A 27,557-nucleotide genomic window follows, 5' to 3' on the forward strand; every position below is an offset into this window, starting at 1 on the left:
CGGCTCCGCTGTGTTGTTCTACCATTAATTACACTGGAGTGAGACTACAGAAACATACTAAATATAAGAACAGAACACGCCTCAGTTGTGTTGTTCTACCATTAATTACAGTGGAGCGAGACTACAGAAACATACTAAATATGAGAACAGAACACGACTCAGCTGTGTTGTTCTACCATTAATTACACTGGAGTGAGACTACAGAAACATACTAAATATAAGAACAGAACACGCCTCAGCTGTGTTGTTCTACCATTAATTACACTGGAGCGAGACTACAGAAACATACTAAATATGAGAACAGAACACGGTTCAGCTGTGTTGTTCTACCATTAATTACACTGGAGCAAGACTACAGAAACATACTAAATATAAGAACAGAACACGGCTCAGCTGTGTTGTTCTACCATTAATTACTCTGGAGCGAGACAACAGAAACATACTAAATATGAGAACAGAACACGGCTCCGCTGTGTTGTTCTACCATTAATTACACTGAAGCGAGACTACAGAAACATACTAAATATGAGAACAGAGCACGGCTCAGCTGTGTTGTTCTACCATTAATTACACTGAAGCGAGACAACAGAAACATACTAAATATGAGAACAGAACACGGCTCCGCTGTGTTGTTCTACCATTAATTACACTGAAGCGAGACTACAGAAACATACTAAATATGAGAACAGAACACGGCTCAGCTGTGTTGTTCTACCATTAATTACACTGAAGCGAGACTACAGAAACATACTAAATATAAGAACAGAACACGGCTCAGCTGTGTTGTTCTACCATTAATTACACTGGAGCGAGACTACAGAAACATACTAAATATAAGAACAGAACACGGCTCCGCTGTGTTGTTCTACCATTAATTACACTGGAGCGAGACTACAGAAACATACTAAGTATAAGAACAGAACACGGCTCCGCTCTGTTGTTCTACCATTAATTATGCTTTATACACCTTTATGCATGGAGACAATGTGCTTCCTAATATAGTGTCTATTTATTCAACTTTCATATTACTCTTTAAATTAGTTAATGTGCGTATGAGCAAATGTGATATATGAATTTACGTGTCCCACCAGAGTGGAAAGTTTCGAGATGGGAGTCGTTGAGGGATAGTGGAACACCGCCTGTAAAGTGTTATTAATATGAAACTGGTGAGTGAAACACCGCCTGTAAAGTGTTATTAATATGAAACTGGTGAGTGGAACACCGCCTGTAAAGTGTTATTAATATGAAACTGGTGAGTGGAACACCGCCTGTAAAGTGTTATTAATATGAAACTGGTGAGTGGAACAGCGCCTTTAAAGTGTTATTAATATGAAACTGGTGAGTGGAACACCGCGTGTAAAGTGTTATTAACATAAAACTGGTGAGTGAAACACCGCCTGTAAAGTGTTATTATTATAAAACTGGTGAAGATAGTAACGTACATATGGTTACAATTAAACTATCTTTGTTTCTTATTCTTGTGTAGTTAATAACATTTAAGTCTAAATACACGCACTTCCTACAACATAATCAGATGGCTGATTTTCCCAATTTAAGTCTAAATACACACAGTTCCTACAACATAATCAGATGGCTGATTTTCACAAATTAAGTCTAAATACACGCAGTTCCTACAACATAATCAGAATCAGATGGCTGATTTTACAACCAATTTAAGTCTAAATACACACAGTTCCTACAAATTAACATAATTAAACATAAAATGGCTGATTTTCTCAAGTTAGTCTAAATACACGAAGTTCCTACAACATAATAAGATTGCTGATTTTCTAAAGTTAAGTCTAAATACACGCAGTTCCTACAACATAATCAGATGGCTGATTTTCACAAATTAAGTCTAAATACACGCAGTTCCTACAACATAATCAGATGGCTGATATTCCCAAGTTAAGTCTAAATACACACAGTTCCTACAACATAATCAGATGGCTGATTTTCACAAATTAATTCTAAATACACGCAGTTCCTACAACATAATCAGATGGCTGATATTCCCAAGTTAAGTCTAAATACACACAGTTCCTACAACATAATCAGATGGCTGATTTTCACAAATTAATTCTAAATACACGCAGTTCCTACAACATAATCAGATGGCTGATTTTCCCAAGTTAAGTCTAAATACACACAGTTCCTACAACATAATCAGATTGCTGATTTTCTAAAGTTAAGTCTAAATACACGCAGTTTCTACAACATAATCAGATGACTGATTTTCACAAATTAAGTCTAAATACACACAGTTCCTACAACATAATCAGATGGCTGATTTTCACAAATTAATTCTAAATACACGCAGTTCCTACAACATAATCAGATGGCTGATATTCCCAAGTTAAGTCTAAATACACACAGTTCCTACAACATAATCAGATGGCTGATTTTCACAAATTAATTCTAAATACACGCAGTTCCTAAACATAATCAGATGGCTGATTTTCACAAATTAAGTCTAAATACACGCAGTTCCTACAACATAATCAGATGGTTGATTTTCCCAATTTAAGTCTAAATACACACAGTTCCTACAACATAATTAAATGGCTGATTTTCTCAAGTTAAGTCTAAATACACGAAGTTCCTACAACATAATCAGATTGCTGATTTTCTAAAGTTAAGTCTAAATACACGCAGTTCCTACAACATAATCAGATGGCTGATTTTCACAAATTAAGTCTAAATACACGCAGTTCCTACAACATAATCAGATGGCTGATATTCCCAAGTTAAGTCTAAATACACACAGTTCCTACAACATAATCAGATGGCTGATTTTCACAAATTAATTCTAAATACACGCAGTTCCTACAACATAATCAGATGGCTGATATTCCCAAGTTAAGTCTAAATACACACAGTTCCTACAACATAATCAGATGGCTGATTTTCACAAATTAATTCTAAATACACGCAGTTCCTACAACATAATCAGATGGCTGATTTTCCCAAGTTAAGTCTAAATACACACAGTTCCTACAACATAATCAGATTGCTGATTTTCTAAAGTTAAGTCTAAATACACGCAGTTTCTACAACATAATCAGATGACTGATTTTCACAAATTAAGTCTAAATACACACAGTTCCTACAACATAATCAGATGGCTGATTTTCACAAATTAATTCTAAATACACGCAGTTCCTACAACATAATCAGATGGCTGATATTCCCAAGTTAAGTCTAAATACACACAGTTCCTACAACATAATCAGATGGCTGATTTTCACAAATTAATTCTAAATACACGCAGTTCCTACAACATAATCAGATGGCTGATTTTCCCAAGTTAAGTCTAAATACACACAGTTCCTACAACATAATCAGATTGCTGATTTTCTAAAGTTAAGTCTAAATACACGCAGTTCCTACAACATAACCAGATGACTGATTTTCACAAATTAAGTCTAAATACACACAGTTCCTACAACATAATCAGATGGCTGATTTTCACAAATTAATTCTAAATACACGCAGTTCCTACAACATAATCAGATGGCTGATATTCCCAAGTTAAGTCTAAATACACACAGTTCCTACAACATAATCAGATGGCTGATTTTCACAAATTAATTATAAATACACGCAGTTCCTAAACATAATCAGATGGCTGATTTTCCCAAGTTAAGTCTAAATACACGCAGTTCTTACAACATAATCAGATGGCTGATTTTCCCAAGTTAAGTCTAAATACACACAGTTCCTACAACATAATCAGATGGCTGAATTTCCAAAGTTAAAACCTCCATCGAGAGAAGAGAAATTTAAACTGATTAACGGATGTAAACATTTCAACACGTTTGTGTTTCGTTACAAGTATAGTTGACATGACTTGACCTGATACAGAAACTGACATTTCGTGCACTCTGGCTTTCTGTACTGAGGCCTGATACAGAGACTGAGATTTCGTACACTCTGACTTTCTGTACTGAGGCCTGATACAGAGACTGAGATTTCGTACACTCTGACTTTCTGTACTGAGGCCTGATACAGAGACTGAGATTTCGTACACTCTGGCTTTCTGTACTGAGGCCTGATACAGAGATTGAGATTTCGTACACTCTGACTTTTTGTACTGAGGCCTGATACAGAGACTGAGATTTCGTACACTCTGACTTTCTGTACTGAGGCCTGATACAGAAACTGAGATTTTGTACACTCTGACTTTTTGTACTGAGGCCTGATACAGAGACTGAGATTTCGTACACTCTGACTTTTTGTACTGAGGCCTGATATAAAAACTGAGATTTCGTACATTCTGACTTTCTGTACTGAGGCCTGATACAGAGACTGACATTTTGTACATTCTTCACTGAAGATATAAAACCAGCTACATTCTCTCTAACTAAATACAATAGACAGATGAAAATAAATAGTTGTTTTAAGAGTATGTTTCACAATACATAAAATATACACTGATAGTACAAGAAAAGTGTCAAAAAAATTTTAAATACACACGCACAAACATATAACTATATATATATATATATCCTCTCATTTCATATACCTATATGTATATCCTCTCATCTCATATAATGATATATATATATCCTCTCATCTCATATAATAACTATATATATCCTCTCATCTCATATAATTATATATATCCCCTCATCTAATGTAACTATATATACATCCTCTCATCTCATATAACTATATATATATACTCTCATGTCATATAAATATATATATCCTCTCATCTCATTTAACTATATATATATATATACATCCTCTCATATCACTTCCTCGCCAACAGCTATCATGGTACACAGTCACACTTGTATGCACTCGACATGGCCAGGTGGTTAGGGCATTCTATCATGGTACACAGCACACTTGTATGCACTCGACATGGCCAGGTGGTTAGAGCATTCGCTACGTGATTTGAGGGTGGCGAGTTCGAATAACCGTCACAACAAATATGCTCGCCCTTTCAGCCGTGGGAACATTATAATTACGGTCAATCCCACTTAGCATTCGTTGGTAAAAGAGTAGCCCATGAGTTGGCGGTGGGTGGTGAAGACTGGTTGCCTTCTCTCTAGTCTTACACTGCTAAATTAGGGACGGCTAGCGCAGATAGCCCTGGTGTTGCTTTGAGGGAAATTAACAAAAAAAAAACATCTGGACACATGGTTAATGGGACGTTCTTGTTTCGTTGGAGTAAAGAAAATGCGTTGCATTTTGATAAAGAAAAATACAAACAACAGATGAAAAACACTATGAAAATGTATTTATTTTTTATTCTGTCTAACTGAAGCACTCATAAAAACACATGTATAAAGTTTACCTGGAGCATATAACCTCGAACGTAGTCTTCGTAAGTCCAGCTGAAACCCTGAAGTACATGAAGCACTTCTTCATGTTGTAAGACACTAAATAACCGGTCCAACAGGATTTTAAGTCTAATTGGGATGGCTTGTGTTCCGTATAACATTAGTGATGCTACGTCAAACACGATACATGGTTGGACAAGCTCCATCTGGTGGCAATTGTAGAGATGTCGAAACCCGAGCTTGTCTAGGGCTACAAATAGAAATGGAGTAATGTGATATCTGTAGATAGATCAGTTTTAGTAGAAGGTAAATAAAGACAGATACACACAGAGAATAAGTATAGGAAATTATAGTTCTCATCAGATACACACAGAGAATAAGTAAAGGAAATTATAGTCCTCATCAGATACACACAGAGAATAAGTAAAGAAATTATAGTCCTCATTAGCGAAAATACACAACAAAATATTTTTAAAAAATTACGTTGAGAGAAAAACAGACATAAGGAATATTAAAATAATGTTCACAGAATAACAAGGAAAATAAAGTAACTGTTGGGATTAACGAAGTGAAAATAAAAATACCAAAAAACAAACGTATACATAAATAAAGAACATTCTTATAACAGATGAAGGAAAATAAAACCCGAAACGAATTATGTGCAATATTTAAATAAAAATAAGGTAAGAAAATTATTGGAAAAACAAGAGAAAAAAACAGAAGAAATAACATTGAATATAAAGGAGACCAATTACTATTATGGAAGAAAATGATAGAAACATATCCCTTAACACTATAATGAAAAACTGAAAACAAATACTCGAATCTGATAAGAAATAAATTTACGGTTAAATTGTAATACTGTATACACATTGTTGTTTACAATAACTATTATTAAGTTAAATGTTTTATCCAATTCACATAAGATCTGTGCAAACTATAATAATGGTCGTTTATTACCTTGTTATGAACAGTGTAGGTTGTTTATTACCTTGTTATGAACAGTGTAGGTTGTTTATTACCTTGTTATTAACAGTGTAGGTTGTTTATTACCTTGTTATGAACAGTGTAGGTTGTTTATTACTTCGTTATAAACAGTGTAGGTTGTTTATTACTTCGTTATAAACAGTGTAGTTTGTTTATTACCTTGTTATGAACAGTGTAGGTTGTTCGTTACCTTGTTAATAACAGTGTAGATTGTTTATTACTTTGTTATGAACAGTGTAGGTTGTTTATTACCTTGTTATGAACAGTGTAGGTTGTTTATTACTTTGTTATGAACAGTTTAAGCTGTTTATTACTTTGTTATGAACAGTGTAGGTTGTTTATTACCTTGTTATGAACAGTGTAGGTTGTTTATTACTTTGTTATGAACAGTTTAAGCTGTTTATTACCTTGTTATGAACAGTGTAGGTTGTTTATTACTTTTCTTATGAACAGTGTAGGTTATTTATAACTTTTTTAAAGCAATCAGGTCGTTTATCACCTTTGTGATCGTAATTGTCATTCAAAAATATCAAATTTTAATTATAATTTCTAAGAATATTGTTTTACACTGTGTCCACCATGAAGTATTGAGCCCCATATTTATATCGTAAGTCAGTAAAATTATGAACGTTCACCAGATGGACAAGACTGTTGCTATTAACGATATTAAATAAATTTCAACGTATACGAAGGATATAAATATTAACTTTTTCAGATATCTTTTAATTGAAATAAAAATATCTCTAACATACTGTTTTAAAATATAGTATAATGACTGAACCAGCCCACGCTACTGACGCACGGTGAGAAGAATAGCTGAATTAGCCCATAGCACTGACGTACGTTTGTAAATAAGAGAAGGATGGAAATTAGGTTTTAACCTTATTCATTGTGAGGTTCATTGAAACAAGCTTACGTCATATTGCGCATGCGCATTTATATTTTTGCTTAAAAGAGGGGAACACATTTTGAACTGCTAAGAAATAAATGTACAAACTTGTAACCTTCAATATTCAGGAAATTTGCTCTTACAGCTTGAAACAATGACGAAGTCAAATTTCCTTAGCAGTTTATATTCTGTGTCACATATGGTTAGCTCGACCTCGAAACAATGACGAAGTCAAATTTCCTTAGCAGTTTATATTCTGTGTCACATATGGTTACCTCAACACTGGGTTGAGTTACGTTCTCCAATGAAGAAATAAAACTGATATATTTTCAGGTTCAGGTATTTCAGAGTAAAGTGCATTCGTCGGAATAAAGTTTCTTACACAGGGACGGAAAGATGAAACGAAACTAAAGGTAAAACTAGTGCTCAGTACCTGAGGAATCTTTGGAAAGTTTTGTTCTTACCCGTGTCTCGTTTGTTTCTAACAAATGTTTTGTATTCCATAAACAAATCACACAACTATGTTTTAAAACCCCTTCAGTATAGAACCAGTATTTATGAAACACACTTTTGTATAATTCAAAAATTTGAATTATTTTTTCACTCTATGTTTTAAAACCCCTTCAGTATAGAACCAGTATTTATGAAACACACTTTTGTATAATTCAAAAATTTGAATTATTTTTTCACTCTACTGGTTCCTACAAATTGATTCTTTTGTTATAATTTATATCATCAATTTGTTTGTTAAAACTCTGGAACATTGTCAACATATTTATCTAAATATTAAGATATGGAAGAACACGTTGGAGGTGGGGTACATTAAAATCACAAGTCATGCACACCTAGCTGTGATATACTTTAATTAAAGTAAGGGTATCTCGTCAGGAAAGACAGGAACAGCGAACGGTAGAAACAAATCATTTATAGTGAATTAACAAAGAAACTCGTTCCTGTACAAGTAAATCAGCTTCGAGTACTTTCTAAAGCCAAGTTAACCTAAATCTGTCACGTTCTTGTGCTCTTTCAATTTTGATGGAGCATCTTGCTTGTCAGTATGCTCTAGATATTCAAACATAGCCAGTCAAGACTATTTAATAATCAGAACGAGTTAGATGAAACGTATCAGATCGCAGAATTAACACACGTGTTAACGGTCGTCAAATGTATCACAAATGTTGGACCCAGTCAGTTAGTCACGGCATGTTTAACTACCGAGGAAACGATGATTTTGTATATTTATCATGACATCAGAGGTGACAACCTAACGAGGTTGTACCCACGACTTTAATAGTGATATAGTCGGCTTCAAGAGAAATCGTGACTATTGGAATGCACTCAGGTAATCGTGAGAAGGTTGTCACCGCACCCTTCTGCCTCTGCTGGCCTCTTGATACGACACCCAAAGCGGTACCTCATCCAATAACTTTTGGAAGCAATACTTAAATATGAATAGAATTTATTATCCTATTAGTATATGAGGTTGGGAGAAAAACAAATTGACCAGTTTCTGTGCACTGGGTTTTTTTACAGTAAAAATTGGTAGAACCTGGCACAAACGAAGGTTATAGTGTTTAAAAACAAAGAATGAAGAGACTCTAGCTTACGAGATGAGATGTTTATTGAGATGAATATTGTAGGTGTGTCCACGAAGGTTGCTGGTTTAATAACATGTTGTTTAAACCAACTTATAACTATGATTTGGTTTGAGTCATCAATATTACTTAATTTTCATAACTTTACTTAATACTCTGGTAATGACCGAACTGATTGATTGATTGACTTCAAGTGGACTTTGAAGATCCAAGAACTTAGTTCTGTTTTGTATAAAATCAAATGATTAAAATACGTAAGTTCGTGTACTTCATATTTTGGACAATTAAATTAGTATCAAACATAAGGCAGGGTTAAAAAATAAGTTCTACACAAAGAACCATAAATCTTCAAATAGGATGCTATAAGTCTAGAGTCATGACATTATATAAATGTTTCTTGGCATTAAATTATTGGTTTGTAACTCGCTCCTATTAAGTTAGTTTTTAAAATATTGGCAAAAGAAAAAAAACTTGCATTTACCTTGGTTGATAAAAAGGAAAATGCCTTAAATACATAATTACAACTAACATGCACATTTCCATAGATGATACATAATTACAACTAACATGCACATTTCCCAGAGATGATACATAATTACAACTAACACGCACATTTCCCAGAGATGATACATAATTATAATTAACATACACATTTCCCACAGATGATACATAATTACAATTAACATGCACATTTCCCAGAGATGATACATAATTAAAAATAACACGCACATTTCCCAGAGATGATACATAATTACAATTAACATACACATTTCCCATAGATGATGCATAATTACAACTAACATACACATTTCCCATAGATGATACATAATTACAATTAACACGCACATTCCTCAACTACTGTATATAATCACAATTAACACGCACATTTCTCAACTACTGTATATAATCACAATTAAGACGCACATTTCCCAGCTACATTACATAATGACAATTAACACGCACACTTCTTAGTTAAAATATATAATCACAATTGTCAAGCACATTTCCCAGCTACGGTACATTAACACAATTAACACGCGCTTTTCTCAGCTACTATACATAATCACAATGAACATACACATTTCCCAGCTACTCTATATAATCACAATTAACACGCACATTTTCCAATTAAGGTATATAATCAAAAGTAACACACACGTTTCCCAACTCTATATAATCACAATTGACACGCACATTTTAAAACTAAGGTATATAATCATAATTAACACGCACATTTTCCAATTAAGGTAATAATCACAATTAACACACGTATTTCCTACATACGATACATAATCACAATTAACACGCACACCATATAACACACCCATATACTAAGTAGGGAAACAAATATAAACAAATACAAAATCAAAGAAGCCCTACTTATACAGCAAGTAAAACCAATATTAAACCAATATATAGGAACACCTTTGTACCTATATTAATTAACAACCTAACATTTAACTGCAGCGCCCCCTACAATACAGTCCTCGTTTACACACTCATCCCAAAGACGATCAGTTGCAAACTCTCTTTTTGTTAACCTGAAGATGACCTAGAAAGGTCAAAACATTGTTCTCTCCTTATCAATAAAAGTGTTAATACCAATACCAGTCGTTCTGAGATACATTTATATTTCAAGTGGGTTTCTCGTCATCACGAATCACGAGACCTCATTTGTTACACTAGAGGTCTTGTTCCGTCAAAACTGGTCATTCCTGGAACTACAGACCAATCAAAGTGTTCTTTACTAACAATTACTTATTATGGTTGTAAAAGCACATACTGCTGTGACCATACACAACAATAGCAATGATAACAGGCATTCCTCAAAGATGTGATAACTGAAATACAGTAGGAAAAGAATCAAGATATCCATATAACTACACAATAACTATGTGTCATAACTACACAATAATTATGTCTCCTAACTACACAATAACTATGTGTCCTAACTACACAATAACTATGTGTCATAACTACACAATAATTATGTCTCCTAACTACACAATAATTATGTCTCCCAACTACATAATAACTATGTCTCCAAACTACACAATAACTATGTGTCCTAACTACACAATAACTATGTGTCCTAACTACACAATAACTATGTGTCCTAACTACACAATAACTACGTGTCCTAACTACACAATAACTATGTGTCGTAACTACACAATAACTATGTGTCGTAACTACACAATAACTATGTGTCCTAACTACACAATAACTATGTGTCCTAACTACACAATAACTATGTGTTCTAACTACACAATAACTATGTGTGTCCTCCTAACTACACAATAACTATGTGTCCTAACTCACACAATAACATGTGTCCTAACTACACAATAACTATGTCTCCTAACTACACAATAACTTTGTGTCCCAACTACACAATTACTATGTGTCCTAACTACACAACAACTATGTGTCCTAACTACACAATAACTATGTGTCCTAACTACACAATAACTACGTGTCCTAACTACACAATAACTATGTGTCGTAACTACACAATAACTATGTGTCCTAACTACACAATAACTTTGTGTTCCAACTACACAATAACTATGTGTCGTAACTACACAATAACTATGTGTCGTAACTACACAATAACTATGTGTCCTAACTACACAATAACTTTATGTCCCAACTACACAATAACTTTGTGTCCCAACTACACAATAACTATGTGTCCTAACTACACAATAACTATGTGTCCTAACTACACAATAACTACGTGTCCTAACTACACAATAACTATGTGTCCTAACTACACAATAACTATGTGTCCTAACTACACAATAACTATGTGTCCTAACTACACAATAACTATGTTCCTAACTACACAATAACTACGTGTCCTAACTACACAATAACTACGTGTCCTAACTACACAATAACTATGTGTTCTAACTACACAATAACTATGTGTCGTAACTACACAATAACTACGTGTCCTAACTACGTGTCCTAACTACACAATAACTATGTGTCATAACTACACAATAACTACGTGTCCTAACTACACAATAACTATGTGTCCTAACTACACAATAACTACGTATCCTAACTACACAATAACTATGTGTCGTAACTACACAATAACTATGTGTCCTAACTACACAATAACTTTGTGTCCCAACTACACAATAACTTTGTGCCCCAACTACACAATAACTATGTGTCCTAACTACACAATAACTATGTGTCCTAACTACACAATAACTATGTGTCGTAACTACACAATAACTATGTGTCCTAACTACACAATAACTATGTGTCCTAACTACGCAATAACTATGTGTCCTCTGTCCACCGCAGGTAATCAAACTCTGGAAGTAAGTCAACAAAATAACAGGTGACTCACAGGAGGACGAAGTTTATTTGAAATAAAATTGTCACACGTTATATTATTACACGTTAAATCCTTAGCTAAAGAAAGTAACGTGTAGTCCCTGACTCATTCTTCAAAATACGTTATTTTTGTATGAAACGATTTGTGAGAAATTTTTCATTCACTGAACTACGAAGTTACTGCAAGAAGAAAACTGGAAAACAGTGACTCCAGTTTGATAAAGTTAAAAACTGGAAAACAGTGACTCCAGTTTGATAAAGTTAACAAAGAAATAACGTTTTCTTGGAGTTAATAGAATTTTAATCATTCCGTAAAGAAACACGAAACGCTATCATTACAGTACAGAGCATGATTGCCATCATACCAACAGGATGAATTAATTGTAAGGTTTAACTTTAAAGTCTGATATGATCATTTGTAGGGCGTTAATTTTCCTCTAACTTAACTAAAACTCTATCGGTTTTAACATTATCCTAAAATAAGGCTTTTCCAAACTAACGACAGTTTTCTTCTGTTTTTTTTTTTAATTGAATTATGTCTTTCGTAATTTTTTGTACTTCGCATAAAAACTTTGGAAATGCAACAAATGATATATTTCATAAATAAAAATTTTATCTCACTTTTTACAGGATTTAGAGACGTACGCTGACGTCATGACAACTATGTTAGTAAAAGATCAGAATTTGTATTTGTGTGCTTCTCTTATAGTAAAGCCACACTAGACTATCTGCTGAGTCCACCGAGAAGATTCGAACCTCTCATTTTAGCGTTGTAACTCCGTAGACTTACCGCTGTACCATGGAGGACGCAGACCACACAGTGTAAGTACCTGTGATTGGTCAAATTGTAATTCTATTGTATCACTAAAAATAATTTCAAAAAATATTTTTTTCGACAAAGTATCAACAAAAATCATAAAAACCAATAAATCAATATTTCAGCTGTTAAGTTTCCATCTCAAACTTTCCATAAATTAAATATAACTAGTTATGTTGTAGAAAAAAAACAACCTTCCTCCAAAATTAAAATCTAGAAATACCCGTTGAAACTATAATCAATGAAAATGATTAATTATTTCCTGTTAAGGAAAATTAATCAAGTCTTATGGTAAAATCTGAAGTAAACGTAAACTCATAACCTTCATCAATCTTATATGATTACCAATCCACCATTACATCAGTCGTATATTCTATAACCGAGGTTCTTTTTAACAAGAACTGTAGCTTAAAAAATAGGGTAACTTCGCATATTGATTAAAAGTAGCAAGCGGGTAAGAAAGACAGAGGAACCTAATTTGAGGCGTGTTCTTCCAAAATGACATCTATTAGCTAGTACGTACGTGTATGACAGACACAGGCCTTGAAAATGTTTCAGACAATTCAAACGTAATACGTATGTCAAAGCAAAAGGGAACTTTTTGTTGTTAAGCGCAAAGCTACACAACGGGCCATCAGTGCTCTGCCAAACGAGTCACAGGTGCCAAACAAAACGCTAAATCTCGTGATATGTTAAAAATGGTTTGTTTTGAACACCTTGCACATTCCTCTGTTTATATTCTAATACATCCGATACAAGTCGGCAGTGATTTAAATACAAACATGGATGACTTCCGAAAGTTAAAATAAAACCTATTTTAAACATTCGTTTAAAAAATGGTGTCAAATTTTCTTTTCGGTAACGTATAAAATTGATGCTAAGGTTTCTTTACGATAACATATAAAATTGAACTTAAGGTTTCTTTACGGTAACGTATAAAATTGATGCTAAGGTTTCTTTACGGTAACGTATAAAATTGATGCTAAGATTTCTTTACGGTAACGTATAAAATTGATGCTAATGTTTCTTTACGGTAACGTATAAAAATGATGCTAAGGTTTCTTTACGGTAACGTATAAAATTGATGCTAATGTTTCTTTACGGTAACGTATAAAAATGATGCTAAGGTTTCTTTACGGTAACGTATAAAAATGATGCTAAGGTTTCTTTACGGTAACGTATAAAATTGAACTTAAGGTTTCTTTACGGTAACGTATAAAATTGATGCTAAGGTTTCTTTACGGTAACGTATAAAATTGATGCTAAGATTTCTTTACGGTAACGTATAAAATTGATGCTAATGTTTCTTTACGGTAACGTATAAAATGATGCTAAGGTTTCTTTACGGTAACGTATAAAATTGATGCTAATGTTTCTTTACGGTAACGTATAAAAATGATGCTAAGGTTTCTTTACGGTAACGTATAAAAATGATGCTAAGGTTTCTTTACGGTAACGTATAAAATTGAACTAAGGTTTCTTTACGGTAACGTATAAAATTGATGCTAAGGTTTCTTTACGGTAACGTATAAAATTGATGCTAAGATTTCTTTACGGTAACGTATAAAATTGATGCTAATGTTTCTTTACGGTAACATATAAAATTGATGCTAATGTTTCTTTACGGTAACGTATAAAAATGATGCTAAGGTTTCTTTACGGTAACGTATAAAAATGATGCTAAGGTTTCTTTACGGTAACGTATAAAAATGATGCTAAGGTTTCTTTACGGTAACGTATAAAATTGATGCTAAGGTTTCTTTACGGTAACGTATAAAAATGATGCTAAGGTTTCTTTACGGTAACGTATAAAATTGAACTTAAGGTTTCTTTACGGTAACGTATAAAATTGATGCTAAGGTTTCTTTACGGTAACGTATAAAATTGATGCTAAGATTTCTTTACGGTAACGTATAAAATTGATGCTAATGTTTCTTTACGGTAACGTATAAAAATGATGCTAAGGTTTCTTTACGGTAACGTATAAAAATGATGCTAAGGTTTCTTTACGGTAACGTATAAAAATGATGCTAAGGTTTCTTTACGGTAACGTATAAAATTGATGCTAAGGTTTCTTTACGGTAACGTATAAAAATGATGCTAAGGTTTCTTTACGGTAACGTATAAAAATGATGCTAAGGTTTCTTTACGGTAACGTATAAAAATGATGCTAAGGTTTCTTTACGGTAACTCGTATAAAAATGATTCTAAGTAACTTGTCTACTTTTATGTAACTAAATTTATTTGATTAGATTAGTGTGTTTTTTATGTTAGAATTGATAGACCTAAAGCTGAACTAACAATACTGACAAAACATTCAGATAATTATCTAAGGCTGGAGACATCTAGAACAATGTTTATCATTTGAAGAGTCTAGCGATTAGCACGTGCTCAGCTGAGTATAAACGATTCTCTACTGTTTGTACCAAGCGCTCATTTGTTTGGACAGGTTGTCAGATCTTCATTCGTCACAGTAACTCACGGTGGAGTTCATTATCTTGGGTCACTCTAGTCACATCGTGTTGTGACCACCACCTAACGTGAATAACACTGAGTTCTAATTATTATCTTGGGTCACTCTAGTCACATCGTGTTGTGACTACCACCTAACGTGAATAACACTGAGTTCTAATTATTAGATTCCGGCTTTGACCATGAAACAAAAATCGACAAATGTTAAGAAACGAAGCATATGCGCACATTTAACGGCCCTTGGAAGACATTTAAGTTTTAGCACATCTTCCTGAATATCTTTCATAACCGAATGTGGATTTTATTTGTTTGTTTTTTAAACACGATAATCGAACCGTCTTAATTACACAGTTTCGTGTTGCTATTAGGTGCCTTTTTTTTAATCCAGAGGCTAAATTACCAACCTATAGTAAATGTTTAGCTTCCCCTAGAAACGCCAAGAAATTGATTAAGAAATAAGCGATATAATAATTTATTAATATGTTCCTATTGAAAAACACTTATTATTATCCTAATGCACATACCGTTTCTTCCTGAAAACAATAAACAATTTTACTACAGTCTGTAAAAATTATATTTGTATTTTTTACTTGTATGGATAACCTCCTTATAATTTTCATTATTTTGTATTTCTGATTATGGTTGTTTTAATAATATATTACTGATTGCCAACTTCAATAAAGTAACATTAAGTTGATAATATCTATTCACAAAGTATGAACCTTCAAGCAACTCAAAAACTAGTTGGTTTTACTAACTGTAATAAGTAAAAAGTACCAATGAAAAGAAAGCTGAAGATAAAATAATAAAAAAAACATAAATTCCGAAACCTGTTATTTACACGATATGATTGTATCAATTATGCATATAAAACTGTAAAACAAATGACCATACCAGCCGTTTTTTACATATATGATTAATTTATTAAGTAAGAAGTACATCACCAAGTAACTCAGTTCTTAATTAATAAATTTTATATCATAACACCACAAGAACGTTAGTAACTAGGGTTACAGTAAACTGTTATTGTATTTAATGTGAAAGTTCTGAACCAACAGTGACAAATTTAATTATAATTAATATAAAGTAATGAACCAACGATAACAAAGTTAATTATATTTAATGTAAAGTTACAAACCAGTAATAATAAATCTAATTACATAAGGTTCATTCATGTTGTGGAATAAGTTATGAAATGTAACATCAGTTGAAAGGTTTTAATATAAGGTTCGACTGCACAGAACAATAAAAAGAAAGTTTGCTCTGTTTTCCAGACACACAGTCTACGGTATATTACATGGTTTTTGCTCTGTTTTCCAGACACACAGTCTACGGTAGATTACATGGTTTTTGCTCTGTTTTACAGACACACAGTATACGGTATATTACATGGTTTTTGCTCTGTTTTCCAGACACACAGTCTACGGTAGATTACATGATTTTTGCTCTGTTTTCCAGACACACAGTCTACGGTAGATTACATGATTTTTGCTCTGTTTTCCAGACACACAGTCTACGGTAGATTACATGATTTTTGCTCTGTTTTCCAGACACCCAGTCTACGGTAGATTACTTGATTTTTGCTCAATAAGCTCGTGTTTAAAATTAACTGACGTACTTTTTATGACACTTGTTTCAATGTTTCAAGACAAATATCGCACGAGACGAATCTATCATGAAATGGATTTATAGGCAGTGTTTCTAGTACCGTTAAATATTTAGCGTCTACAGAAAGAAGAGTATTTATATAAGGAGAAATATTTTTTTTAAAAATAACATAATTCAAACATTTTTCGCTATTGCAAAACAGAAGGTTATACGGAGGAATCTTTAGAGTGAAGTTGTAAATATTTAACACATATAATAACAATTAAACCATATAACACCAATACAATATGAATAAATTATATTCACAAGGGTGAGAAATATATATGTGATACCGCAAACATTTGGTTTGTTTGGAAACATGCACAACGATATACCACGGACTATCTATGCTCTGCCCACGACGGGTATCGAAACCCAGTAGTTAGCGGTGTAAATGCAGCTCTGCTACTATGAACACCACAAGCGTATTGCTTCGCAGGTTAAATTACACTTTTATTGGCAATATTCTTTTAACGGTTTATATAGAGGTCGTGTTGTTATGATTTATTCAGTAGATATGCATTTAAGTATATATAATCATTAGTCCAAAAAAATGATAACGAATACGATTTATTTATTCGACAACAAGTTAGTTAAAGTAATGTTAATCAGAAGTAGTAGAAGTTACTTGAGAAGCTACAGCACAAGCTGAAACTGAATATATCACGATCAGAACCTCAGACACGACACTTGTAGACTTCTAATGAAGAAAACACACACTCCAAAACCCGGACATGTGGAAGCTAATGCAACAATTTCACATACTTCCAATTTTCTCGCATCTATTTCTGTATCGAAACAGAAACACAATAATCACAGTACTTAGTCATCTAACTCAGCAAGAAACTCAATAAAATAATAAGTCAATGTAACTTAGTAATGAACTCTATATACCAGTAGTCATATACGCCAGCCTAACCCGTTTTTTACTGCTTGAATTATTCTCAACTCCTGGAGAAAAATCCCGCCGATAAGCCACTCGCTTATTAGGTCAAATCTCCCTTTGACAAAGCATAAGTACAAAAAAAAATGTATGTTAACACATAAAGCATATCTGGGAGTGGCAAACTTTCCTGATATATTGGTAATTTCTTTGAAACGATAACTCAGAATTTTAAAAACTGAAGATAAAATTTTTAATATAAATTAAAACAACGATGAATATTTTGAACATAAATACCCAAAATTTTGTGATCATTTGAAAACTGCAATTTCGGCTACATTCTCTGAAAACGTCACTTTTCAAGGATGTTTTTAATTTTATTTTCTTGTTCTTTTGTTAGTTATTTCCTTCATAAAAATAAATAGCAATTCATAATGAAACACCTTCAAACAAGTACATAATTCATAATGAAACACTTTCCAACATGTGCATAATTCACAATTAATCTACTAATGGATTTTTAATAATAATTAATTTAATAAGATTCATCTTTCTCTATTTATAATAGGAACTGAACTGTGGATCTGCGTGTTTGTTAATTTATTTTAATTAATAGTCTAAGTGGTTTAATTTATAATACCTGACAAGTTGTTGCGCTATTAATAGTGATTATTGTAAAATAGTTAATTCTCAGAAAACTTAATATGTTTACATGCACATGTTAATATGTAATCTTTGTGGTAGGTATCAACAGTGGGCTGCAATAGCAGGTTGGAATTTAAATTGTATAAGTAGTAAGCTGGAAACTAAGTTGTATAAACATTCCAATAGGTGGTGCATTATATGAAAACAGTTTTCTGAAAAACAATGGAAGAAAGAAAAACACCTTAATAAAGAAATATCATATCAAGATAATCCATACAACACTTTTAAAACTCTGTCTCTTATCGTATAGATATTACATAGTTCTATAAAAACAAGTACTGATCCTTACGAAGTTTTCTATTCAGGTGTGTTAACCTTGAACAAATATTAACATTTCAAATATTATAGAACGTACTTATGGTGGTATGTGTAAGTAACTCATTATACGTATTCAGATTGATGGCTTTATATATATATATGTTGTTTACTGTAAATCATATTTATATTAATGGATATAAGTTGTTTACTGTAAATGTTATTCATGTTCACGAATGTATATTGTTTATTGTGAATGTTATTCGTATAATATAAATAGCCTAATTGTTACTTAGAATTAGAATGTAACCAACGAGATAGAATGTGATTTATTGTGTTTTTATTTAACTTGTTGTTTCATCCATGTTTTCATTTATCTTCTTTCTATAGTTTTATGTTGAACCGTCACTAAAATAAGATATTCCAGTTCTACACGGCTGGTTAAGCCCGGAGTTATGGGCAGTAACAGTCCGTGAAACTAGCAGTTTTGAACAGGATGATAGTTCGTCTGTAATTTACAGTTACCTTTCCTCGGACTCTTTCATTATTTTGACTGGAACACGGCGAGGTTCGGGAGACACGTTAACTATTGGAATGCTGAGATCATTTCTATGCAAGGCAGGTTTTCTGTGACGAACACCAACCGCTGTAATACGGACGCCGAGCCACACCCGAGTGGTTTTAGTCAAATGGGTCATTGAGCATGGTTAGGTTTGCTTGCTTCCGTACTTCTAAGTTTGGGTGCCCACCTACATTTCAGTTGTACCAAAGACTTAGGTAGAGTGCATAATGGATAAATTCTCTCGATATCATAGTGGTCATGACTGGTCAAGTATCAATAAGGTTAAAAACAACAACTAAAAACGAATGTATTTTGTGAGTAGACCGACCAAGGTTCAATGAAACCAGTAACCCTTAATACGAAAATTAAATAATAAAAAAACATAACCCCTAAGGTCAGAATTGAAATTTGTCGTATTGATAACAAAACTGCAAAGAGGGTAAATTTCTCTGAAAGTGGACACAGACTTTACTATATCTGGTTTTGTTTGTCTTTGAAAACTGATAAATAAATATTAACTTATTGTTCTTACACAGAGTCGCAAATACATTTTAATTGTGTTTTTATATACATAGAAACAGATTCTAAATCAAAGTAGAGGTTGTGTTTTGTGACTAATACTGTCGTGAAAGCTCTGTACCTGATTTAGCAAACAGAAAATAATATTTATTTATTTTGCTGTCATGAATAACACGATAGAATATTTTGATTCTACAAAAGTCACAAAATTGTATAACTTCGTTTGTAAACCTATTTATTTTTATTGTTACCAAGAGTAATTAATAATAATGAAGTTATGAATGTAATAGTAATTGTTTACTTGCATCCATATGTAATAATACTGAGTGTTTGTTAGGCTTTGGTTATGTATTCACTTACTGCTTCTATTCTAGTTTAATGTTATTTCCAATACGTGATTTTATTACATTTGCTGATGTAGTTGTAATCAGAGCCAAACTCTAATTACTAATAATTACTGGTATCCTGGTGTGAACTAGTAGTTACTGTTATCCTGGTGTGAACTAGTAATTACTGTTATTCTGGTGTGAACTAGTAATTACTGTTATTCTGGTGTGAACTAGTAATTATTGTTATACTGGTGTGAACTAGTAATTAATTGTTGTTATTTTGGTGTGAACTAGTAATTATTGTTATCCTCTTGTGAACCTTCTGTTAGATAATATACTTTAAAAGTTTGCTACTCCATAGTGAACTTGTTTGTTCCTTTGTTTGTCAGCACAAAACCACATAATAGGCTATCTTTAAGTGCCCATCGCTGGTATTGAAACCTGATGTTTAATTTGGTTTTACGTTGAGCCTCCGTAAGGAAGGAAGTTAATGTAATGAATTTATATGCAACATTTGCAAAACCTACTTTTGTAAACTCTAGGGCAATGCTTCAATGTTTGACTAATCCACGTTCACACATTTAAAAACAACGTGTATATAAAACACAAGTGGTTCAACTCAGTCGTTAGTATTAATCTCTAAAAACAACGTGTAAACACAAGTGGTCCAACTCAGTCGTTAGTATCAATCTCTTTTAAAAAGTTCTTGTAAATTGTGTCAAAAAACATTCAATAATTTTAATTAAAATTAAAGAAGAAAACAGTTATTTTATCATTTGTTAAAACCAAACAAGAACAGCGATTACTTTATAACCTTTCGCTAATGTCGAAGTAAGAAGTTGTTGTCCTACATTATTCAATTACAAACCTAGGAGCACAGGATAGGCAACCCAAGTTAATGAAATATAAAATAACTTTAGGATGAAAATCTCTAGGTGAAAGTTTGGTTTACAAAACTAAACATATCAACAAATTTCAGTGTTAATCATTATCTGTCAATATAGTACACACATTACCTCTAAGCACCAGCTATAAATAAAATAAGCTGTTTTAAACAGTTCTCGTGGTTTTTAAGTTTTCTGTTTTTAACGTCATAGAATTTTCGTCATTCTCTCGTAACTCGTTTTCCCAGAATTACACTAAAGTGTAAATTACGTGTCTCTATTAATCTTACTCTCGTGTGGTTGATCAGCTTACAGTTCTAATGGCAGTGTTTTAATTACAAAATATGGTAAACAACAATATACCACTAACTAATTACATAACTACAAAATATGGTAAACAACAATAACTAATTACTCTAGCTTGTTCTCAACTGTGAAACATAAACACGTCATAATGGCAGTGTTTTAATTACAAAATATGGTAAACAACAATAACTAATTACTCTAGCTTGTTCTCAACTGTGAAACATAAACACGTCATAATGGCAGTGTTTTAACTACAAAATATGGTAAACAACAATAACTAATTACTCTAGCTTGTTCTCAACTGTGAAACATAAACACGTCATAATGGTAGTGTTTTAATTACAAAATATGGTAAACAACAATAACTAATTACTCTAGCTTGTTCTCAACAGTGAAAGATAAACACGTCATAATGGTAGTGTTTTAATTACAAAATATGGTAAACAACAATAACTAATTACTCTAGCTTGTTCTCAACTGTGAAACATAAACACGTCATAATGGCAGTGTTTTAATTACAAAATATGGTAAACAACAATAACTAATTACTCTAGCTTGTACTCAACTGTGAAACATAAACACGTCATAATGGTAGTGTTTTAATTACAAAATATGGTAAACAACAACAACTAGTTACTCTAGCTTGTTCTCAACTGTGAAACATAAACACGTCATAATGGCAGTGTTTTAATTACAAAATATGGTAAACAACAACAACTAATTACTCTAGCTTGTACTCAACTGTGAAACATAAACACGTCATAATGGTAGTGTTTTAATTACAAAATATGGTAAACAACAATAACTAATTACTCTAGCTTGTTCACAACTGTGAAAGATAAACACGTCATAATGGTAGTGTTTTAATTACAAAATATGGTAAACAACAATAACTAATTACTCTAGCTTGTTCTCAACAGTGAAAGATAAACACGTCATAATGGTAGTGTTTTAATTACAAAATATGGTAAACAACAATAACTAATTACTCTAGCTTGTTCTCAACTGTGAAACATAAACACGTCATAATGGCAGTGTTTTAATTACAAAATATGGTAAACAACAATAACTAATTACTCTAGCTTGTACTCAACTGTGAAACATAAACACGTCATAATGGTAGTGTTTTAATTACAAAATATGGTAAACAACAACAACTAATTACTCTAGCTTGTTCTCAACTGTGAAACATAAACACGTCATAATGGCAGTGTTTTAATTACAAAATATGGTAAACAACAATAACTAATTACTCTAGCTTGTTCTCAACTTTGAAACATAAACACGTCATAATGGCAGTGTTTTAATTACAAAATATGGTAAACAACAATAACTAATTACTCTAGCTTGTACTCAACTGTGAAACATAAACACGTCATAATGGCAGAGTTTTAATTATAAAATATGGTAAACAACAATAATTAATCACTCTAGCTTGTTCTCAACTGTGAAACATAAACACGTCATAATGGCAGTGTTTTAACTACAAAATATGGTAAACAACAATAACTAATTACTCTAGCTTGTTCTCAACTGTGAAACATAAACACGTCATAATGGCAGTGTTTTAATTACAAAATATGGTAAACAACAATAACTAATTACTCTAGCTTGTTATCAACTGTGAAACATAAACACATAATGGCAGTGTTTTAATTACAAAATATGGTAAACAACAATAACTAATTACTCTAGCTTGTTCTCAACTTTGAAACATAAACACGTCATAATGGTAGTGTTTTAATTACAAAATATGGTAAACAACAATAACTAATTACTCTAGCTTGTTCACAACTGTGAAACATAAACACGTCATAATGGTAGTGTTTTAATTACAAAATATGGTAAACAACAATAACTAATTACTCTAGCTTGTTCACAACTGTGAAACATAAACACGTCATAATGGTAGTGTTTTAATTACAAAATATGGTAAACAACAATAACTAATTACTCTAGCTTGTTCACAACTGTGAAACATAAACACGTCATAATGGTAGTGTTTTAATTACAAAATATGGTAAACAACAATAACTAATTACTCTAGCTTGTTCACAACTGTGAAACATAAACACGTCATAATGGTAGTGTTTTAATTACAAAATATGGTAAACAACAATAACTAATTACTCTAGCTTGTTCACAACTGTGAAACATAAACACGTCATAATGGCAGTGTTTTAATTACAAAATATGGTAAACAACAATAACTAATTACTCTAGCTTGTTCTCAACTGTGAAACATAAACACGTCAAAGCTTAAAAAAACTGACAATTAAATATGTTAAAGTTTGTTTAGTTTCAGAGTACAGCCACATCGGGCTATCTGCTCTGTCCACCATAAGTAATCGAACTCCGGAGTTTAGTGTTGTAAGACAGTATACGTCACTGGGGTCGAGTAGGTTAAATTGAAGACAAGCACCGATCAGTAATAATAGAAAAAAAATCTAAAATTTGCGTCTCGGTATATCATGTAGCGATCCCACAAATAGTGTCAATGGCATATTAACAAATAATAGAAAATACAACGCAACATGGGCGATTTTCTTTTATGTGTCGCACCTTAGTGATAGTTGATACACAGTGTGTCGCACCCTAGTGATAGTTGATACACAATGTGTCGCACCCTAGTGATAGTTGATACACAGTGTGTCCCACCCTGGTGATAGTTGATACACAGTGTGCCGCACCCTAGTGATAGTTGATACACAATGTGTCGCACCGTAGTGATAGTTGATACACAGTGTGCCGCACCCTAGTGATAGTTGATACACAGTGTGCCGCACCCTAGTGATATTTGATACACAATGTGTCGCACCCTAGTGATAGTTGATACACAGTGTGCCGCACCCTAGTGATAGTTGATACACAATGTGTCGCACCCTAGTGATGGTTGATACACAGTGTGTCGCACCCTAGTGATGGTTGATACACAGTGTGTCGCACCCTAGTGATGGTTGATACACATTGTGTCGCACCCTAGTGATAGTTGATACACAGTGTGTCGCACCCTAGTGATATTTGATACACAGTGTGTCGCACCCTAGTGATAGTTGATACACAGTGTGTCGCACCCTAGTGATAGTTGATACACATTGTGTCGCACCCTAGTGATAGTTGATACACAGTGTGCCGCACCCTAGTGATAGTTGATACACAGTGTGCCGCACCCTAGTGATATTTGATACACAATGTGTCGCACCCTAGTGATAGTTGATACACAGTGTGCCGCACCCTAGTGATAGTTGATACACAGTGTGTCGCACCCTAGTGATGGTTGATACACAGTGTGTCGCACCCTAGTGATGGTTGATACACATTGTGTCGCACCCTAGTGATAGTTGATACACATTGTGTCGCACCCTAGTGATAGTTGATACACAGTGTGTCGCACCCTAGTGATAGTTGATACACAGTGTGTCGCACCCTAGTAATAGTTGATACACAGTGTGTCGCACCCTAGTGATAGTTGATACACATTGTGTCGCACCCTAGTGATAGTTGATACACAGTGTGTCGCACCCTAGTGATAGTTGATACACAGTGTGTCGCACCCTAGTGATAGTTGATACACAATGTGTCGCACCCTAGTGATAGTTGATACACAGGACATGAAGTTTTATTTCGTCAGTTCATAAGTTTCACTCTCTACATACCTGAAAATTTTGTCTGTCGGTTTTGTTTTCAGTTATTATTAATGTATAGGAATTGACTTAATCCATCGTTAAAAATGTATTAAAGTTAATAGTTTCAAAACAAAAAGTTTCAAAAATACAGTTTTACAAAAACGTATGATTAATGGTTCTTTCATGATGAAAATCTTAGTTGAAAATATTAATTATTTATATCTTTATTGTGGTCTAAATATACGAATTAATGCTTTATTCTTGACTATTGTAGTAACTTCATTGTGAAAACAATAGTCATTGTTCTGTTACTGTAGTAACCGTTACGAAATATTTCATTCTGGAATTGGTAATGTCATAGTTGAAATGTTTTTATGGTACCGTACAATAGTTAATTTGGAATAGATATGTAGCAAGGTATTTTCTAACGTAATTTTAGGATATGTTTGTGTATGTATTCTACACGTGGTTAATGACATCTCGATATAGAAAAGTTGTAAAGGTTACATAAAGCAACAACTATTTCAGAAAAGTTTGTACCAGTTTAATCCTGTGTTTGTGTCTGGGGTAAAGCAAGATCATCGGGGGGGGGGTCCTCAGATATATGTACAATTTGATATGAGGTTAGGATTTTCTCCCATGTATATGACGTTTGAGTTAGGCAGTCTAAGAATTGTGAGGTACCACACTAGGACCCTGGATTTACTTAAAAGTTAAAATTCAAAAAAGTTATTTCCATTACATGTGTACTTTAGAAAAGTCATCGTTTACCCTATCAGAAAATATTATTGTATTATGACGATGGAACTATTGTTGTTTGGACAGTTCTTCTAAATTATGAGGATGTTACTTCAAGTAAAATAAATAAATATTAATAATAGTTTGGTGTTAAAATAAATAATTTGTTGTTAATAAAAATCATAAACCTTATGTGATGTGTAATGACTAAAACATGCGTAATAAAACTACAGTTCACTAATTTAATCTGGTATTACAGGAGAGGGATCTGTATAATATAACTGACGTATTATTACACTCTTTAGTTATCAAAATAACTGACTATTCATTTCAGTTGGAATCCCTAAAACTATAACAAGTTAGGGTTAGTAACTTTATTTACCAAGACGAATAATTGACAGCTTGAACAACAAAAGATAACACTATGTAACACGAATGTTGTTCCTGGATAGTATGTGTTGTTTCTTAACTGCTTATATTGTAAAAGTACAGAAAATGGCTATTATTCCCTTAAAAACTTTGCTTTTGTGACCTGGATAATGAAATTTAGAAAGTAACCTATTTTCTATGTAATAACGGACAAATTTGCACATTTTCCTATACATAAGGTCTGAGTAAAACAACATATGAATCAAGATTTACATGTATTTATACTAAAGTTATACAAAAATGTTTAGAAGTGAGTAGTTTTTCGAGATTTGCGACTGTAATATAAATCACTTTCACGTATCAGCCCCAAATATAGTCTCTCATCATGTTTTCCTTATACGCTCCCAGGTCAGAAAAGCAAAGTTTAAAGAAAAGAATAGGTCTTTTCCATTTACTTTAGACATAAGCAATTGGGAAATAACACTTTCTGTCCAGGAACAAGAAGATGTAAAAATATTGTTACATAGTGTTGTGTAACATTAATCATGACGTTCTCTAGACCGTAGCGTCAGAGATTCACTATTCATTACTACAAAATAAAATCTCAGATCAAAGTTGTATTTATATATTTAAAATGTATTTTATTTATTGTAATGATAACTCAATGTTGTTTTTGCTTAAAGTACAAATTCCTTGAAATCCTATCTATATACATTAAAAGACGAAGATCGTTAACCCATAAGACGTGGTCTGCCATTATCTACACTTTCTTGCTCTAAAGTTTGTATTAAAATGTATGTGTGTATAACAATCGACCATCTGTGAACATGAGAGAAATCACTTAAGTACAGCCTAGCCAGAGTCATATGAAAACATCAATACACATTACCCACCCATTAGTTCACAGCCTTCCCGACTAAAACAGCGAATATTTACATAAAACTTCTTAACCCCTTCTTGCCCAGTCCCGCCAAAACGACGTATGCCACAAGTAATTACCACTCCTTTAATCAGATGTTTGTTAAAGTGACATTTTCTTTGCACAACAAGATATGACTCCTACACGTTCTGATCTCCTTAATACTATAAAGATCCTTGAAAGCTTCTCCTGAAATATCTTTAGCATATTGAAAGTTTATTGATTTTCAAATATGCACACTTCACTTAGTCCTTAATGGGTCCACTTTCAACTCACAGAAACGTTTCATTGTTTTATTTAAAAATTAATGCACATAAAAATATATGAAATCAATTGATAACTAGCATTCTATAAACATATGATACAAGATTTATTTAATTTCTACAAACTGTAGAATACTTATTGTG

At 32.8% G+C, this 27,557-nt stretch overlaps 1 protein-coding gene across 2 annotated transcripts in view; it reads right to left on the reverse strand.

Annotated features, from left to right (window-relative positions):
* The window catches only part of LOC143249940 (zinc finger protein basonuclin-2-like), a 212,819-nt gene that overhangs the window by 15,687 nt on the left and 169,575 nt on the right, over positions 1-27,557 (reverse strand). For both annotated transcript variants that reach the window (XM_076500559.1, XM_076500560.1), the window contains exon 3: positions 5,306-5,541. In XM_076500559.1, coding sequence (XP_076356674.1) covers positions 5,306-5,541 — 236 coding nt within the window. The remainder of the gene's footprint in view (positions 1-5,305; positions 5,542-27,557) is intronic.

The sequence above is a fragment of the Tachypleus tridentatus genome, chromosome 4 (genome assembly GCF_004210375.1).
Source record: "Tachypleus tridentatus isolate NWPU-2018 chromosome 4, ASM421037v1, whole genome shotgun sequence".
Taxonomy (NCBI): domain Eukaryota; kingdom Metazoa; phylum Arthropoda; class Merostomata; order Xiphosura; family Limulidae; genus Tachypleus; species Tachypleus tridentatus.